The sequence below is a fragment of the Hyla sarda genome, chromosome 1, assembly GCF_029499605.1.
Source record: "Hyla sarda isolate aHylSar1 chromosome 1, aHylSar1.hap1, whole genome shotgun sequence".
Taxonomy (NCBI): Eukaryota; Metazoa; Chordata; class Amphibia; order Anura; family Hylidae; genus Hyla; species Hyla sarda.
Window position 1 is genome coordinate 323,871,031 of NC_079189.1, and position 19,671 is coordinate 323,890,701.

General features: G+C 40.9%; 1 protein-coding gene across 1 annotated transcript in view; it reads right to left on the minus strand.

Annotated features, from left to right (window-relative positions):
* GRIN3A (glutamate ionotropic receptor NMDA type subunit 3A) overlaps positions 1-19,671 on the minus strand; it is a 469,012-nt gene that overhangs the window by 51,416 nt on the left and 397,925 nt on the right. The window contains exon 6 of the mRNA XM_056519283.1: positions 11,989-12,140. Coding sequence (XP_056375258.1) covers positions 11,989-12,140 — 152 coding nt within the window. The remainder of the gene's footprint in view (positions 1-11,988; positions 12,141-19,671) is intronic.

Below are 19,671 nucleotides of genomic sequence, written 5' to 3' on the forward strand. Positions count from 1 at the left end.
GCTGTTGCAAAACTATAATTCCCAGCATGCACTAACAGACCATGCATGCTGGGAGTTGTAGTTTTGCAACATCTGGAGGGCCCCAGTTTGGAGACCATTGTATAATGGTCTCCAATCTGTGCTCTTCCAGCTGTTGCAAAACTACAACTCCCAGTATGCACTGACTGTCCAGGCATGCTGGGAGTTTTAGTTCAGCAACATCTGGCCCTTCAGATGTTGCCGAACTACAACTCCCAGCATGCCCTTCAGCTGTCTGGGCATGCTGGGAGTTGTAGTTTTGCAACAACTGGAGACACACTGGTTGGGAAACATTGTCTGTTTCTAACTCAGTGTTTCCTAACCTGTGTGCCTCCAGCTGTTGCAAAACTATAACTCCCAGCATGCACTAACAGACCATGCATGCTGGGAGTTGTGGTTTTGCAACAGCTGGTGCACCCCCCCCCCCCTGTGAATGTACAGGGTACATTCACATGGGCGAGGCTTTTACAGTGGGTTTCTCGCATCTTGATGCAGCAAATTTTGCGCTGGGAAACTCGCTGTAATCCCCCGCCCGTGCGACTGTACCCTAAAAACACTACACTACACTAACACAAAATAAAATAAAAAGTTAAAAACACTACATATACACATACCCCTACACAGCCCCCCTCCCCCAATAAGAACGTCCGGTACGCCACTGTTTCCAAAGCAGAGCCTCCAGCTGTTGAAAAACAACAACTCCCAGTATTGCCGGACAGCCGTTGACTGTCCACGCATGCTGGGAGTTTTACAACAGCTGGAGGCACCCTGTTTGGGAATCACTGGCGTAGAATACCCCTATGTCCACCCCTATGCAAATCCCTAATTTAGGCCTCAAATGCACATGGCGCTCTCACTTTGGAGCCCTGTCGTATTTCAAGGCAACGGTTTAGGGCGACATATGGGGTATCGCTGTACTCGGGAGAAATTACGTTATAAGGTTTGGGGGGCTTTTTCTTCTTTAACCCTTCATGAAAAGGAAATGTTGGGGTCTACACCAGAATGTTAGTGTAAAAAAATTTAATTTTTTACACTAATATGCTGATGTTGCCCTATACTTTACATTTTCACAAGAGGTAAAAGGGAAAAAAGCCCCCCAAAATTTGTAACGCAATTTCTCCCGACTACAGAGATACCCCATATGTGAGCGCAAAGTGCTCTGGGGGCGCACAACAAGGCCCAGAAGGGAGAGCGCACCATGTACATTTGAGGTGATTTGCACAGGGGTGGCTGATTGTTACAGCGGTTTTGACAAACGCAAAAAAAACAAAACCCCACATGTGACCCCATTTCGGAAACTACACCCCTCACGGAATGTAATGAGGGGTGCAGTGAGAATTTACCCCCCACAGGTGTCTGATGGATCTTTGGAACAGTGGTCCGTGAAAATGAAAACTTGTACAGCCCACTGTTCCAAAGACCTATCAGACACCAGTGGGGGGGCAAATGCTCACTGTACCCCTTGTTACGTTCCTAAAGGGGTCTCGTTTCCAAAATGGTATGCCATGTGTTTTTTTTTGCTGTTCTGGCACCAGAGGGGCTTCCTAAATGCGATATGCCCCCCGAGCAAAATTTGCTCTCAAAAAGCCAAATATGACTCCTTCTCTTCTGAGCATTGTAGTTCGCCCATAGTGCACTTCAGGTCAACTTATGGGGTACCTCCATACTCAGAAGAGAAGGGGTTACAAATATTGGGGGGTATTTCCTGCTATTAACCCTTGGAAAAATGTGAAATTTGGGGGGAAACACACATTTTAGTGAAAAAAAATAAAAAATTTTTACATATGCAAAAGTCGTGAAACACCTGTGGGGTATTAAGGCTCACTTTATTCCTTGTTATGTTCCTCAAGGGGTCTAGTTTCCAAAATGGTATGGCATGTGAGGGTTTTTTGCTGTTCTGGCACCATAGGGGCTTCCTAAATGCAACATGCCCCCCAAAAACCATTTCAGAAAAACGTACTCTCCAAAATCCCCTTGTCACTCTTTCCCTTCTGAGCCCTCTACTGCGCCCGCCGAACACTTTACATAGACATATGAGGTATGTGCTTAGTCGAGAGAAATTGGGCTACAAATATAAGTATAAATTTTCTCCTTTTACCCCTTGTAAAAATTCAAAAATTGGGTCTACAAGAACATGCGAGTGTAAAAAATGAAGATTGTGAATTTTCTCCTTCACTTTGCTTCTATTCCTGTGAAACACCTAAAGGGTTAAAATGATGACTGAATGTCATTTTGAATACTTTGGGGGTGCAGTTTTTATAATGGGGTCTTTTGTAGGGTATTTCTAATATGAAGACCCTTCAAATCCACTTCAAACCTGAACTGGTCCCTGAAAAATAGTGAGTTTGAAAATTTTGTGAAAAATTGGAAAATTGCTGCTGAACTTTGAAGCCCTCTGGTGTCTTCCAAAAGTAAAAACTCGTCACTTTTATGATGCAGACATAACGTAGACATATTGTATATGTGAATAAAATTTTTTTTTATTTGTAATATACATTTTCCTTACAAGCAGAGAGCTTCAAAGTTAGAAAAATGCAAAATTTTCAAATTTTTCATCAAATTTTAGGATTTTTCACAAGGAAAGGATGCAAGTTACCATAAAATTTTACCACTAAGTTAAAGTAGAATATGTCACGAAAAAACAATCTCGGAATCAGAATGATAACTAAAAGCATTCCAGAGTTATTAATGTTTAAAGTGACAGTGGTCAGATGTGCAAAAAACGCTCTGGTCCTTAAGGCCAAAATGGGCTTGGTCCTGAAGGGGTTAATGTCACCCCATTACAAGATCCATAACTTTTTTTTTTTAGCCTGATGTCGCTATGTTAGGGCACATTTTTAATAGGAAAACTTTTAGTTTTTATTCATTCCATTTTGAAATGTGACTTCTTGATAGTTTTCTTTTACTTTTTTATCAGGAGGTAAATTTACAAAATACTTTTTTTTATTATATTTGTTATACTCTTTATTATTATTATTATTATTTTACTTTTCCTTAGACTGACAGCGATCACTAGATTACTTGTATAATGCACTGCATGAGTACTTATTCTAGCCTGCCATGGATGTCTGTGTACCCTGCCGTGCTGTGCATCATGGCCTAGTATGCTGCCTCTCAGCATTACGCACAAAAGGTTACAGAGACACCCATGGCATACTAGAATAAGTAGTCTTAATGACCTTGTGAAAAGGCATATCGGTGGTCATTAAGAGGTTAAACTTGATGGACATGTGTTTTTTTTCCAACCGTACTATGTATTTAACTGTTGTTTGGTTGATCATATGATCTCATATACTTAATCGGGTCACATAATTGATCTCACACAATAGTTCAGGTGGGCGATGGGGTCTTAGCATACATCGCTAGGTTATGCCATCTTAATGCTACAACTTCTTATAATGGGAATTAAAGGGGTACTCTGCCCCTAGACATCTTATCTCCTATCCAAAGGATAGGGGATCAGATGTCTGATCATGGGGGGTTCCAGCATGGCACCCCAGTCATCCGATGCACGGGGCTAAAACTCCGATATGTGCCGGATGACAGGCAACCATAGCCTTCACGTACCCTCGATTCATTTATATAGGAGGAAGTGTGACGGTTATGTACTAGCCACCATGCCCCCTCCCATAGACATGAATGGAGGGAGCGTGGCATCATGTCAAGAACACGGAAGCTCCAAGCTTCCGCGTTCCAAATGTCCCGGAGAGAGCCTGGAGTTCATGGGGGGTCCCAGTGGCTGGACTCCCCGCAATAAGACATCTTATTCCCTATGGATAGGAGATAAGATGTCTAGGGGCGGAGTACCCCTTTAACAAATAAGACAAACACTTGCGTAACATCATACTGGTTGCTAACAACTTCCTATAAAGGCTGTAGATGTTATCTCACTTGTCCATAGAAACCAGACTTAAATTATTTAGCTGTATTGCTACTGTGCTGGTATAAGAAAACCAGCTTGCCAGCAGTATAGAATTTTATTCTCTCTCTCAGATTGTGTTTTTTTTTAAGCCGACATTTTTTTAAATAAACCTGGATTGAGAAATTTTTGAAAGAAAGTCATCAGAGTATTTTCTATTAAATCCCATGGCGCTTTTTTTTTTTGATGGATTACATTTCTGGAACCATAATGCATTTGTGCTAAACCAATCCTACCTAATCCATAAGAGAAATAGCGCAAACCTCTCACTGTATGTTTTACATAGCTTACAAGCTATTATTTAAGGATCATCATGTACTTCACGACTAGCATGGGCACTTTATAATGCATCCTTAAGATTTCTATTAATAAAATAAACAGTGACTGCTACTTGGCAATCTATTTTCATTGCCCTATTTCTTCAAGAAAGTAATAGATCTTTTTTGCAAACTATACATTTATCTTTGTAAAGGGATTCTAAAGGTTTGGATATTAAAGTATTTCATCATTATGTAAACTGTATATAATGTTTCGACTGATAAAACCAATCTTTTACTGTCCTTAAACTTGTTATCAGGAAATACAGTTAAAAATATGAAATTAAACAGGTTGGTTGAACGGATGGAATATACTTTCAAAACAACTTCATGAGATTTAATCCATCTTTGTTACTGCATGAATAATCTTTGCACACTGAGTTGGAAGACAGACTTCATTTGTCTGTCAGGTTCTCATGGGATATTACTTTTCATTTTAAAAGAAAATAATGTCCCCAATTTAAGTTTTTTAAAATAGCACATCCATTTAGATCTCCCTGCCTACCATCAAGTGTGGAAAAAAAATGACTTTGGGGAACAAGATGAAATATGACAAGCATACCTCTATGGAATCACAGCATTTGTAATTTTATCTATTCTATTTCACTTAGACCTAATTATGGGAAATTTTATCTAGCATTCTCTCAGTGCTAGGAAAGAACGTACTGGCTCATATTCGATTTTCAATGTCACAGATAAAACACTATGGTGAAACTGGCAATATTCAATTTTCATTATCATTTTTTCAGAAAATTGTTGCAAAACCAACATTTTCTTCTGACGGGGTGGATGAGCAGGGAAATATAATATTTTAGTAAAAATGGTTTCTAATAACAATTTAACATATATCCCTAAAACGTGAAACTTTTTATAGTGTTTGGAAAATAGTTTTTGTAATGCAGTTCACTTAAATGCCGACGCATTAAAGATACTCTACAGGAATTACGTAACTAAGATTTACCAAAATATACAGTTGTCAGTTAACAATATTGGCATCCCTACATATTCAGTACACAGTGTAAATATCTCCTGAAATACAGCTTTTAATGGAACTGCTTAGGTATGTGTGTGTGTGTTTATGTTATATATATATATATATATATATATATATATATTATTAGATAGGTTGCAGGATAAATAAAAACATAATACAGGAACAAACAAAACCCTAGACCGTCCAGTCACTGACTACACAATCCGGCATGCCCTGACTATCAACTGGAGGGCTTTTCCCTGCCAGTTGAAACACACGTTTCCTGCAACCTTTCACTCACAGTTCACACACAACATTTGCAGCCTCTTGCCATATGTGCTAAGACTCCTTGTCTTGTCCACTTCACTGATGGGGTCACTCACAGCTCCTGGCTGTGTGTTCCTCACCAGGACCCCTGCCTTTTTACTGGATGCCTTTGTGAAAACTACAATTTCCTGCTTTTCCCTCGTTGAAACCAGTTTTTACTGATTGCCTTTGTGGAAACACTTCCACAATTTACTGCTAATTAAAAACCTGAATGTCAGTTAAAACTGGTTTAAGCTGGAGAAAGCTAGTTATAACGTACTGACGAACTGACTTAGTTATGTAGTTATGTATTCGCTGGCATGTATTGTTGAATTGTTGAAAAGCAGTAAATTCTAGTTTTCACAAAGGCATTCAGTCAAAAGTCATTTTCACTAGGGAAGAGCAGTAAATTCTAGTTTTCACAAAAGAGTTCAGTCAAAACTGTTTTTTACTAGGGAGACCCAATTTCAACAAAAAATAAGTTTTAACTGTAACATATACAGTCAAGTAATACAGGAAAGCACAAGACACAAAAATAGCAAAGACATGGTAGCCGTCTCACCCAAACAAAAATACTATTATGAAACACATAGAGAGTGTTGGAAAAAATATATTAGCAAGAAGAGAAACCCCAAGAAAAGTTGTTTGGAAATTTAGGCACAAAATGCCCATACAAAGAACTTCAGTTGGAGACATCTGGAGTGATTTTTTTTACACTCTAAACACATCAGAGCTATGTGGATAAAGACCAAGGAGAACCTTAGTACATGAAGAAAGATATAAACAGAGCAAAAGACTTAGCCTAATGTTACAAAGACAAACTTAAATCCTAGAAAATGTTCTATGGACATATGCAACCATACTAGAGCAAATATAGTGCACCCTACCTACAGTGAAACATGATGGTGATAATATTGTGGAGCTGCTTTGCTGCCTCTTCAATTTCACATTTTAGAGCAAAATGTGCAGAGAAAAGCACAATTGTCCGGCATCAAGTGTTTCATAAAAGGTCTTGCTTTATTAATGGATCATCTTACAGGTAGGACAAGTACAGAAATAAGAAACTTTGATGCATTTCACGCTGTAGTGAACTTAGTCATAGAGTAAAAAAACATGTTAAAATACTTGTAAAATAGGTCACATGACCTTAGCCACTTCCTATTAACGCTAAGAAAATGAGCAGAAGAAAAATCTGGTCGGGGAAGCAATTGTCACCACCTCCCGAAACAGACTTACAGAATGTGATGAAGTAACATACAGGATACAAAGACAGCAAGAGAGAGAGAAAAGAAAAAACACACGTGCCCCTAGTGCAGTATGTTTGACAATTGGCAAGTGCACAGTAAAAAAATATATTAACTTATCAAGCAGTGTTGCGCTGAGGGCACAACACCATAAAGCGTATTCAGAAGACAGTGACACTCAGTATGCAGCCTAGAGGAAACAATAAAGCAATCTGTAACTAATAGTTAAAGGGGTACTCCAGCGCTTAGACATGTTATACCCGATCCAAAGGATAGGGGATAAGATGCCTGATCATGGGGGTCCCGCCGCTGGGGACCCCCGTGATCCTGCACGCCGCTCCCCAGTTAAAATCAATCCCCGGAGCATGTTCGCTCTGGGTCTGATTAACGGCGACCACGGGGCAGGCGGCGTGTGACGTCACTCCTCCGCCCCCCCGTGGGACTTCACAGCTGTCATTCCCCCTCCCATAGGCTTGCATTGAGGGGCGGAGCGTGAAGTCCCATGGTGGCGGAGGCGTGACGTCACACGCCACCTGCCCCATGGTCGTCGGTAATCAGACCTGGAGCGAACATGCTCCGGGGAATGATCAAAATCAAATCAAAATCAATTTTTCAGGGACCAGTTAATTTTAGAAGGGGATTTGAGGGTCTTTATGTTTGAAATCCTCTATAATGGCATTCAAAAAGTTTGTTAACCCTTTAGGTGTTTCACAGGAATAGCAGAAAATGGAGGAGAAAAATCTAAATCTAAATTTTTTACACTAAAATGTTATTTTAGCCACATTTTTTTTTTTCATTTTTACAATGGGTAAAAGGTAAAAAGGCCCCCAAAAACTTGTAATTAATTTTCTCTCGAGTAAGGAAATACCTCATTTGTGGATGTAAAGTGCATGGCATTTTGGAGAGCGTATTTTGCTGAAACGGTTTTTGGGGTGCATGTCCCATTTAGGAAGCCCCCATGACACCAGAACAGTAAAAAAAAACACATGGCATACTATTTTGGAAACTGCACCCCTCAAGGAACGTAACAAGGGGTAAAGCGAGCCTTAACACCAAACAGGTGATCGACGAACTTTTGTAAAAGTGGGACGTGAAAATGAAAAATTTGATTTTTAACACTAAAATGCTGGTGTTACCCCAAACTTTTCATTTTCACAAGGAGTAATAGGAGAAAATGCCCCCCAAAATGTATAACCCCATTTCTCTCAAGTAAGGAAATACCCCACATGTAGATATAAACTGCTCCATGGATGCACTAGAGGGCTCAGAAGGGAGGGAGCGACATTGGGCTTTTGGAGAGCTAATTTTGCTGAAATGGTTTTTAGGGGGCATGTCGCATTTAGGAAGCCCCCATGATGCCAGAACAGTTAAAAAAAACACATGGCATACTATTTTGGAAACTACACCCCTCAAGGAATGTAACAAGGAGTACAGTGAGCCTTAACACCCCACAGGTGATTGACGAACTTTTGTTATATTTGGACGTAAAAATGAAAAAAAAAATTCAATAAAATGCTGGTGTTACCCCACATTTTTCATTTTCACAAAGTGTAATAATAAAAGCCCCCAAAAATTTGTAACCCCATTTCTTCTGAGTATGGAAATACCTCATATATGGATGTACAGTACTTTGCGGGGGAACTACAATGCTCAGAAGAGAAGGAGCGCCATCGGGCTTTTGGAGAGAAAATTTGGTTGGAATGGAAGTCGGGGGCTATGTGCGTTTACAAAGCCCCAATGGTGACCCCACATGTGACCCTATTTTGGAAACTACACCCCTCACAGAATTTAATAAGGGGTGCAATGAGCATGTACACCCCACTGGCGTTTGACAGGTCGTTGGAACAGTAGGCTGTGCAAATGAAAAATAAAATTTTTCATTTTTACAGACGACTGTTCAAAAAAAAATCTGTCAGATACCTGTGGGGCATAAATGCTCACTGTACCCCTTATTACATTCCGTGAGGGGTGTAGTTTACAAAATGGGGTCACATGTGGGGGGTCCACTGTTCTGGCACCATGGGGGCTTTGTAAACACACATGGCCTTCAATTCCAGCCTAATTCTCTCTTCAAAAGCCCAATGGCGCTCCTTCTCTTCTGAGCATTGTAGTTCGCCCGCAGAGCACTTTACATTCCCATATGGTGTATTTCCATACTCAGAAAAAATGGTGTAACAAATTTTGGGAGGCTTTTTTCCTATTTCCCCCTGTGAAAATGAAAAATTTGGAGTAACACCAGCATTTCAGGGGAAAAAAAAACTTTTTAATTTTGATGTTCAACTTTAACGGAAATGTGTAGGGTGTTAAGGCTCACTATACCCCTTGTTACATTCTGTGAGGGGTGTAGTTTCCAAAATGGGGTCACATGTGGGTGTTTTTTTTTTCAATGTTATGTCAGAACCGCTGTAACGATCAGCCACCTCTGTGCAAATCACCATTCTAGGCCTCAAATGTACATGGTGCTCTCTCACTCCTGAGCCATGTAGTTCGCCCGCACAGCATTTTATGTCTACATATGGGGTATTTCTGTACTCGGAAGAAATTTTCTCCTTTTACCTCTTGTGAAAATGAAAAGTATGTGGCAACACTAGCATGTTAGTGAATTTTTGACATTTTTTTTTAAACTAACATGCTGGTGTAGCCCCCAACTTCCCCTTTTCAGAAGGGGTAAAAAGAGAAAAATCCCCCCAAAATTTGTAACACAATTTCTCCTGAGTGCGGAAATACCCCATACATGGCCCTATACTGTTGCCTTGAAATACGACAGGGCTCTGAAGTGTGAGAGCGCCATGCGCATTGGAGGCCTAAATTAGGAATTTGCAATAGGGGTGGACCCGGATAAAACAAAGGCGCTGGTCTCCACCTAAACCCTACGGCAGTGTTTCCCAAACAGGGTGCCTCCAGCTGTTACAAGACTCCCAGCCTGCCAGGACAGTCAATGGCTGTCCGGCAATACTGGGAGTTGTTGTTTTGCAACAGCTGGAGGCTCTGTTTAGGAAACAGTGCCGGGTGAGATGCTTTCCATTTTTATTAGGAGGGTTGGGGGGGGGGTGGACGTGTAAGGGGGTGTGTATGTAGTGGTTTACTTTTTATTTTTTGTTATTGCAGTGTTTTTAGGGTACATTCCTACAAGCGGAGGTTCACAGTGAGTTTTCCGCTGGGAGTTTGAGCTGCGGCAGAAAATATGCAGCAGCTCAAACTTGTAGAAGGAAACCCACTGTAAGACCCTATATGCTGGGAGTTGTAGTTTTGCAACAGCTGTAGGCACACTGATGGGGAACCACTGAGTTAGGAAACTCTAGTTTCAGTGATTCCAACCCGTGTGCCTCCAGCTGTTGCAAAACTACAACTCCCAGCATGTAGGGTCTGTCAGTGTATTCTGGGAGTTGTAGTATTGCAATAGCTGGAAGCAAATGGGCTGGAATCACTGAGTTAGGAAACAGACTCTAGCTCAGTGTTTCCCAACCAGTGTGCCTACAGCTGTTACAAAACTACAATTCCCAGCATGCCCAGACAGTCAGGGATGCTGGACATGTAGTTCTGCAATATCTGTCCCTTCAGATGTTGCAGAACTACAACTCCCAGCATGCCTGGACAGTCTGGGCATACTAGGAGTTGTAGTTATGTCACAACTGGGAAGAACTGTTTGGAGACCGCTAAGTAGTGGTCACCAAACTGTAGCCCTCCAGATGTTGTGAAACTAAAACTCCCAGCATGCCCAGACATCCCTTGGCTGTCTGGGCATGTTGGGAGTTGTAGTTTTGAAACTTTTAGAAGGTCACACATTGAAGATCACGAACCGGCGACCTTCACTGCAGCCTCCTCCACCACCGCAGTTTCCGGCCGCCGCTCCGATGACGCCGCTGCTCCATGCCGCCGCTCCTCCATGCCGCCGTGTTCCCCCTCCCCCCCCCCCGCTCTTCCTAGACTTCGATCGGTGGGCAGAGGGGGGAAATTAACTTTAACCCCCCCCAACTGCCATTGGTGGATCGTACTGACCAACCAATGGCAGGGGATAGGAGGAGGTGGCAGCACAGCTATTTCTGCCAGCTCCAATCATTCTTATTTTCCGGGCGATCGGGTCACCAGTGACCCGATTGGCCCGGAATCACCGCAAATCGCCGGTCTCAGGACCCCCCTAGGCATTGCCACAAGATGCCTGCTGATAGATATCAGCAGTCATCCTGGTCCGGACCCTGCGCGGCGGGGACCAAAATTTTCACGGGCGTACAGGTACGCCCTCTGTCCGTTAAGTACCAGGACGCGAGGGTGTATCCATACGCCCTTCGTCCCCAACAGGTTAACATAGCTGTGACTGGAATTATTGTGACTACATCCTAAATATTGAAATTGATATTCAAATCTCAACATGAATTAATCCTTTAATTATCAAGAGAAATATTCATTTTTTGGAGTGAGTTGTTTTAGCTACAATTAAACATACACATAAATATTAAAAAACAAAAGTTTATCCATAAAGTAGGACAATGAATCTTTAGAAATGTATCAGTCTGTTATGAAGAGTTTAAAATATAACACTTAAGGGAGTGTAAAGCTCAGTGTGAAATAATGGCAGCCTGGTAAATGCCCCAGTGGAATGGGACTTTTCTGTATCTAATTAGCAGAGCAAAGTAATCCCTAAACACCCCTTCACTCGTGTTAGGGAAAAGGAATCTAATTTCCATTGTGAGTAATATCCCCATATGGTAGAAACAGGATAGTTAAGGCATTAGTTAGGCATCCCAGAATGACATTGGACATTTTGGGGTTGGACTGTTTTAGTATTATAGGCACGTGCAGAGTATTGTTCTAACCTAAAAATCATTCTAATCAGCTTGTGTAAAATTATGCACATGGGTGACCTTATTTCTGTGATGGAACAATTATGGAATACAGAACATTCAAAGGGTTGTCTCATGAAAACATCATTTTAAATTGAAGCTAGTATGGTGAGCAGTCAATTGTGAAACATTTAACATGTCTTTCTCTTAGCAATCATTTGTTTACACAAAGGGATAGCTGTGTTTGGCCTTATACTGAAGTAGTTAAGGCCAACCATATAACGCATGGGCCAGCTTGGTCTGCCAAAATGTGAGATCCAAATGACCTAGGACATAAATAATGGGTTGATAGCACAAGTATCACATAACATTCTAATTTGAATGCATAGAAATATTATTATAATTTTTTTTTTTTTATAGAAAAGATTACCTCAGTGACTGCAAAGCTTCTCTTTCCACAAGGCACCACCTTATACCACTTATCATGAAGCATGTCCATGTATCCACTTGATTTATACTGACTGACCAGTTCTGATATGTTTGATGTCAAGGGAGAGTTGGGAGGGAGACCAATTCCGTAACCTAAAAAAAAAGAAAAAACATACAAAAGAAATTAAAGCTCTAAATCTATTGTTTTTGTGCAAAATGTAGGCTTTATTAAAGCTTTTGAATATGTATTTCTAGTTACTTGATGTCACAGGAGGCAAGATGTGGATACAACTTTAATGAGTAAACATTACTCCAAAGCTCAGTCTCACATTTGCACATACATCACTCCAGCTACAACGTAGTGTGTGCTGTACATGTAGTGTCTTTGTAAAGTGTGTGCCGTACATGTAGTGTCTTTGTAAAGTGTGTGCCGTACATGTAGTATATTTGTATAGTGTGTGTTGTACATGTAGAATATTTGTATAGTGTGTGTTGTACATGTAGAATATTTGTATAGTGTGTGCTGTACATGTAGTATATTTGTATAATGTGTGCCGTACATGTAGTATATTTGCATAGTGTGTGTTGTGCATGTAGAATATTTGTATAGTGTGTGCTGTACATGTAGTATATTTGTATAATGTGTGCTGTACATGTAGTATATTTGTATAGTGTGTGTTGTACATGTAGTATATTTGTATAGTGTGTGTTGTACATGTAGAATATTTGTATAGTGTGTGCTGTACATGTAGTATATTTGTATAGTGTGTGTTGTACATGTAGATTTGTATAGTGTGTGCTGTACATGTAGTATATTTGTATAGTGTGTGTTGTACATGTAGAATATTTGTATAGTGTGTGCTGTACATGTAATATATTTGTATAGTGTGTGTTGTACATGTAGAATATTTGTATAATGTGTGCTGTACATGTAGTATATTTGTATAGTGTGTGTTGTACATGTAGTATATTTGTATAGTGTGTGTTGTACAAGTAGAATATTTGTATAGTGTTTGCTGTACATGTAGTATATTTGTATAGTGTGTGTTGTACATGTAGTATATTTGTATAGTGTGTGTTGTACATGTAGAATATTTGTATAGCGTGTGCTGTACATGTAGTATATTTGTATAGCGTGTGTTGTACATGTAGAATATTTGTATAGCGTGTGCTGTACATGTAGTATATTTGTATAGTGTGTGTTGTACATGTAGTATATTTGTATAGTGTGTGTTGAACATGTAGAATATTTGTATAGTGTGTGCTGTACATGTAGTATATTTGTGCAATGTGTGCTGTACATGTAGTATATTTGTATAGTGTGTGCTGTACATGTAGTATATTTGTATAGTGTGTGTTGTACATGTAGAATATTTGTATAATGTGTGCTGTACATGTAGTATATTTGTATAGTGTGTGTTGTACATGTAGTATATTTGTATAGTGTGTGTTGTACAAGTAGAATATTTGTATAGTGTTTGCTGTACATGTAGTATATTTGTATAGTGTGTGTTGTACATGTAGTATATTTGTATAGTGTGTGTTGTACATGTAGAATATTTGTATAGTGTGTGCTGTACATGTAGTATATTTGTATAGCGTGTGTTGTACATGTAGAATATTTGTATAGTGTGTGCTGTACATGTAGTATATTTGTATAGTGTGTGTTGTACATGTAGTATATTTGTATAGTGTGTGTTGAACATGTAGAATATTTGTATAGTGTGTGCTGTACATGTAGTATATTTGTGCAATGTGTGCTGTACATGTAGTATATTTGTATAGTGTGTGCTGTACATGTAGTATATTTGTATAATGTGTGCTGTACATGTAGTATATTTGTATAGTGTGTGTTGTACATGTAGTATATTTGTATAGTGTGTGTTGTACATGTAGAATATTTGTATAGTGTGTGCTGTACATGTAGTATATTTGTATAGTGTGTGTTGTACATGTAGATTTGTATAGTGTGTGCTGTACATGTAGTATATTTGTATAGTGTGTGTTGTACATGTAGAATATTTGTATAGTGTGTGCTGTACATGTAGTATATTTGTATAGTGTGTGTTGTACATGTAGAATATTTGTATAATGTGTGCTGTACATGTAGTATATTTGTATAGTGTGTGTTGTACATGTAGTATATTTGTATAGTGTGTGTTGTACAAGTAGAATATTTGTATAGTGTTTGCTGTACATGTAGTATATTTGTATAGTGTGTGTTGTACATGTAGTATATTTGTATAGTGTGTGTTGTACATGTAGAATATTTGTATAGTGTGTGCTGTACATGTAGTATATTTGTATAGCGTGTGTTGTACATGTAGAATATTTGTATAGTGTGTGCTGTACATGTAGTATATTTGTATAGTGTGTGTTGTACATGTAGTATATTTGTATAGTGTGTGTTGAACATGTAGAATATTTGTATAGTGTGTGCTGTACATGTAGTATATTTGTGCAATGTGTGCTGTACATGTAGTATATTTGTATAGTGTGCTGTACATGTAGAATATTTACATAGTGTGAGCTGTACATGTGGGGTCTTTGTATTGTGTGCACTGTACGTAAAGTATGTTTGTATAGTGTGTGCTGTACATGTAGTGTATTATGTGCTGTACATGCAACAGTATATTTGTATAATGTGTTCTGCACATGTAGTGTCTTTGTATTGTGTGCACTGTATGTGTAGTATGTTTGTATAGTGTTTGCTGTACATGCAACACTATATTTGTATAGTGTTTTCTGTACATGTAGTGTCTGTATTGTGTGCACTGTATGTGTAGTATGTTTTTAGAGTGTGTGCTGTACATGCTGCATAGTGCGTGCTGTACGCACAGAAGTATATTTTTATAGTGTTTTCTGTACATGTAGTGTCTGTATTGTGTGCACTGTATGTGTAGTATGTTTGTATAGAGTTTGCTGTACATGCAACACTATATTTGTATAGTGTGTTCTGTACATGTACTGTCTGTATTGTGTGCACTGTATGTGTAGTATGTTTTTAGAGTGTGTGCTGTACATGCTGCATAGTGCGTGCTGTACGCACAGAAGTATATTTTTTACAGTGTTTTCTGTACATGTAGTGTCTGTATTGTGTGCACTGTATGTGTAGTATGATTGTATAGTGTTTGCTGTATGCACAGAACTATATTTGTATAATGTGTTCTGTACATGTACTGTCTGTATTGTGTGCACTGTATGTGTAGTATGTTTTTAGAGTGTGTGCTGTACATGCTGCATAGTGCGTGCTGTACGCACAGAAGTATATTTTTATAGTGTTTTCTGTACATGTAGTGTCTGTATTGTGTGCACTGTATGTGTAGTATGTTTTTAGAGTGTGTGCTGTACATGCTGCATAGTGCGTGCTGTACGCACAGAAGTATATTTTTATAGTGTTTTCTGTACATGTAGTGTCTGTATTGTGTGCACTGTATGTGTAGTATGTTTGTATAGTGTGTGCTGTACCTGCTGCATAGTGCGTACTGTACGCACAGAAGTATATTTGTATATTTGTTCTGTACATGTAGTGTCTTTCTATTGTGTGCACTGTATGTGTACAGTGATCCCTCAACTTACAAAGGCCTCAACATACAATAGTTTCAACACACAATGCTTTTTTCTGGACCATTGTAACTTGAAACCAGACTCACTATACAATGCTACAGACAGTCCAGACCTGTGAAACGTGTCAATGACTGGAAGATCTGACCAATCAGAATGGCCATTCACTGGTAAAACACCTGTATTACTGAAGTGTATGCACTGAATTCCTGTCTGGTAGTGCCCCCTACAGTACAGGGAGGTATTACATGTTCTGTACTACTCTTTACCTGTGCCAGGGTTAGCGGCTCCAAGTAAGGGCGTCTCCATGTTACTTTTTTGGGACATTGCATGTACTACCAAAGGCTGCCAACGGCTGTCCAAGCATGCTGGAAGTGGTAGTTTTGCAATTTCTGGAGGCACCCTGATTGGGAAACACTGAAATAGACAGTGATTACAGCTCCCAGCAGCTCTTTCTTACTTTTATATGTAAGGCCTTGCTTTATTTATATTAGTTATCTACTGATTGTTCTTTAACCCCTTAAGGACCAAGGGCGTACAGGTACGCCTTTGCTCCCTGGTACTTAAGGACCAAGGGCGTACCTGTACGCCCGTGGGAATTTCGGTCCCCGCCGCGCGCCGGGCGGGGATCGCGCCGGGGTGACTGCTGATATCTATCAGCAGGCACCCCGCGCAAATGCCCAGGGGGGTCATTAGACCCCCCCATGTCGGCGATCGGCGCAAATCGCAAGTGAATTCACACTTGCGATTTGCGCCGATTCCGGATCATGCGGGTCTATGGTGACCCGGTGACCCGGAATAGAAGGGGGATCGCGGGTGTCCTAGACACCCACGATACCCCTGTAGCGATAGGAGTGAGGTGGCAGGGTTGCCACCCCTCCTATCTCTGCTATTGGTGGTCTAGACGCGACCACCAATAGCAGATCGGGGGCGGAGGGGTTTACTTTCGGTTTCCCCGTCCTGCCCTCCCACAATAGGCGGGGCAGGACGGGGAAACCGACAGGGATCGGCACCGAAGATCCACTTACCCATCGGCGACGGCAGCGGCGACGATCAGCGGCGGCAGCGGGCGACGATCGGCTGAAGAAGAGGACCGCGACGCAGCTCCCTGGATCCGACGGAAGCCGGTGAGTTACTTAGCAACATCTGGAGGGCTACAGTCTGAGACCACTATAGTGGTCTCTAAACTGTAACCCTCCAGATGTTGCAAAACTACAACTCCCAGCATGCCCAGAGAGCTATTTAGGCTTGCTGGGAGTTGCAGTTTTGCAACAGCTGGAGGTCTACAGTTTGAGACCACTGCAAAGTGATCTCTATACTGTGCACCTCCAGATCTTGCAAAACTACAACTCCCAGCATGCCCAGACAGCAGTTTGCTGTCTGGGCATGCTGGGAGTTGTAGTTTTGCAACATCTGGAGGTCCACAGTTTGGAGACCACTATGCAGTGGTCTCTAAACTATAGCTCTACAGATGTTGCAAAACTGCAACTCCCAGCAAGCCTAAACAGCAAACAGCTGTCTCTGCATGCTGGGAGTTGTAGTTGCGATCCCTCCAGCTGTTGCATAACTACATCTCCCAGCATGCCTTTCGGCGATCAGTACATGCTGGGAGTTGAAGTTTTGCAACAGCTGGAGGCACACTGGTTGGAAAATACTGAGTTAGGTAACAGAACCTAACTGAAGGTTTTCCAACCAGTGTGCCTCCAGCTGTTGCAAAAGTACAACTCCCAGCATGCACGGTCTGTCAGTACATGCTAGGAGTTGTAGTTTTGAAACAGCTGGAGGTTTGCCCCCCCATGTGAACGTACAGGGTACATTCACACTGGCGGGTTTACAGTAAGTTTTCTGCATCAAGTTTGGGCTGTGGCAAATTTTTCACCGCAGCGCAAACTCCTAGCGGTAAATTCACTGTAAACAGTGTGAATGTACCCTAAAAACACTACACTACACTAACACCTAATAAAGGGTAAAACACTACATATACACCCCCTTACACTGTCCCCCTAATAAAAAATAAAAAACGTATTGTACGGCAGTGTTTCCAAAACAGAGCCTCCAGCTGTTGCAAAACAACAACTCCCAGCATTTACGGACAGCCACTGACTGTCCAGGCATGCTGGGAGTTTAGCAACAGCTGGAGGCACCCTGTTTGGGAATCACTGGCGTAGAATACCCCTATGTCCACCCCTGTGCAATCCCTAATTTAGTCCTCAAATGCGCATGGCGCTCTCTCACTTCGGAGCCCTGTCGTATTTCAAGGAAACAGTTTAGTGCCACATATGGGGTATCTACAAACTCGGGAGAAATTGTGTTACTAATTTTGGGGGCTTTTTTTCCTTTTACCCCTTATGAAAAAGAAAAGTTGGGGTCTACACCAGCCTGTTAGTGTAAAAAAAAAATTTTTTTTACACTAACATGCTGGTGTTGTCCTTTACTTTTTATTTTCACGGGAGGTAAAAGGAAAAAAAGACCCCCAAAATTTGTAACGCAATTTCTCCTGAGTACGGAGATACCCCATATGTGGGCGTAAAATGCTCTGCGGACGCACAACAAGGCTCAGGAGTGAGAGCGCACCATGTACATTTGAGGCCTAAATTGGTGATTTGCACAGGGGTGGCTGATTTTACAGCGGTTCTGGCATAAGTGCAAAACAATAAATACAGACATGTGACCCCATTTTGGAAACGACACCCCTCACGGAACGTAAGGAGGGGTATAGTGAGCCTAAACACCCCACAGGTGTTTGACAAATTTTCATTAAAGTTGGATGGGAAAGTGAAAAAAAAAAATAATTTTCACTAAAATGCTGGTGTCACCCTAAATTTTTCATTTTCACAAGGGAAAATAAAAAAAAGCCCCCCAAAATTTGTAACCCAATTTCTTCTGAGTAAGAGCATACCCCATATGTGAATGTAAAGTGCTCTATGGGTGCACTACAATGCTCAGAAGAGAAGGAGCGCCATTGGGATTTTGAAGAGAAAATATGTCCGGAATTGAAGGCCACTTGTGTTTACAAAGCCCCCATGGTACCAGAACAATGGACCCCCCCCATATGTGACCCCATTTTGGAAACTACACCCCTCATGTAATGTAATAAGGGGTACAGTTAGCATTTACACCCCACAGGTGTCTGACAGATTTTTGGAACAGTGATCCGTGAAAATGAAAAATGTAATTTTCCATTTGCACAGCCCACTGTCCCAAAGATCTGTCAAACGCCAGTGGGGTGTAAATGCTCACTGCACCACTTATTAAATTCTGTGAGGGGTGAAGTTTCCAAAATGGGGTCACATGTGGGGGGGTCCACTGTTCTGGCACCACGGGGGGCTTTGTAAATGCACATGGCCCCTGACTACCATTCCAAACGAATTCTCTTTCCAAAAGCTCAATGGTGCGCCTCCTCTTCTGAGCATTGTAGTTCGCACGTAGTGCACTTCAGGTCCACTTATGGGGTACCTCCATACTCAGAAGAGATGGGGTTACAAATTTTGGGGGGTATTTTCTGCTATTAACCCTTGCAAAAATGTGAAATTTGGGGGGAAACACACATTTTAGTGAAAAAAATATATATATTTGTTTACATATGCAAAAGTCGTGAAACCCGTGTGGGGTATTAAGGCTCACTTTATTCCTTGTTACGTTCCTCAAGGGGTCTAGTTTCCAAAATGGTATGCCATGTGTTTTTTTTTTGCTGTTCTGGCACCATAGGGGCTTCCTAAATGCGACATGCCCCCCGAGCAAAATTTTCTCTCAAAAAGTCAAATATCACTCCTTCTCTTCGGAGCATTGTAGTTCGCCCGTAATGCACTTCATGCCAACTTATGGGGTACCTCCATACTCAGAAGAGATGGGGTTACATATTTTGGGGGGTATTTTCTGCTATTAACCCTTGAAAAAATGTGAAATTTGGGGGGAAACACACATTTTAGTGAAAAAAAAAATATTTTTTTTACATATGCAAAAGTTGTGAAACACCTGTGGGGTATTAAGGCTCACTTTATTCCTTGTTACGTTCCCCAAGGGGTCTAGTTTCCAAAATGACACGTGGGTTATTTTTGCTGTTCTGGCACCATAGGGGCTTCCTAAATGCAACATGCCCCCCAAAAACCATTTCTGAAAA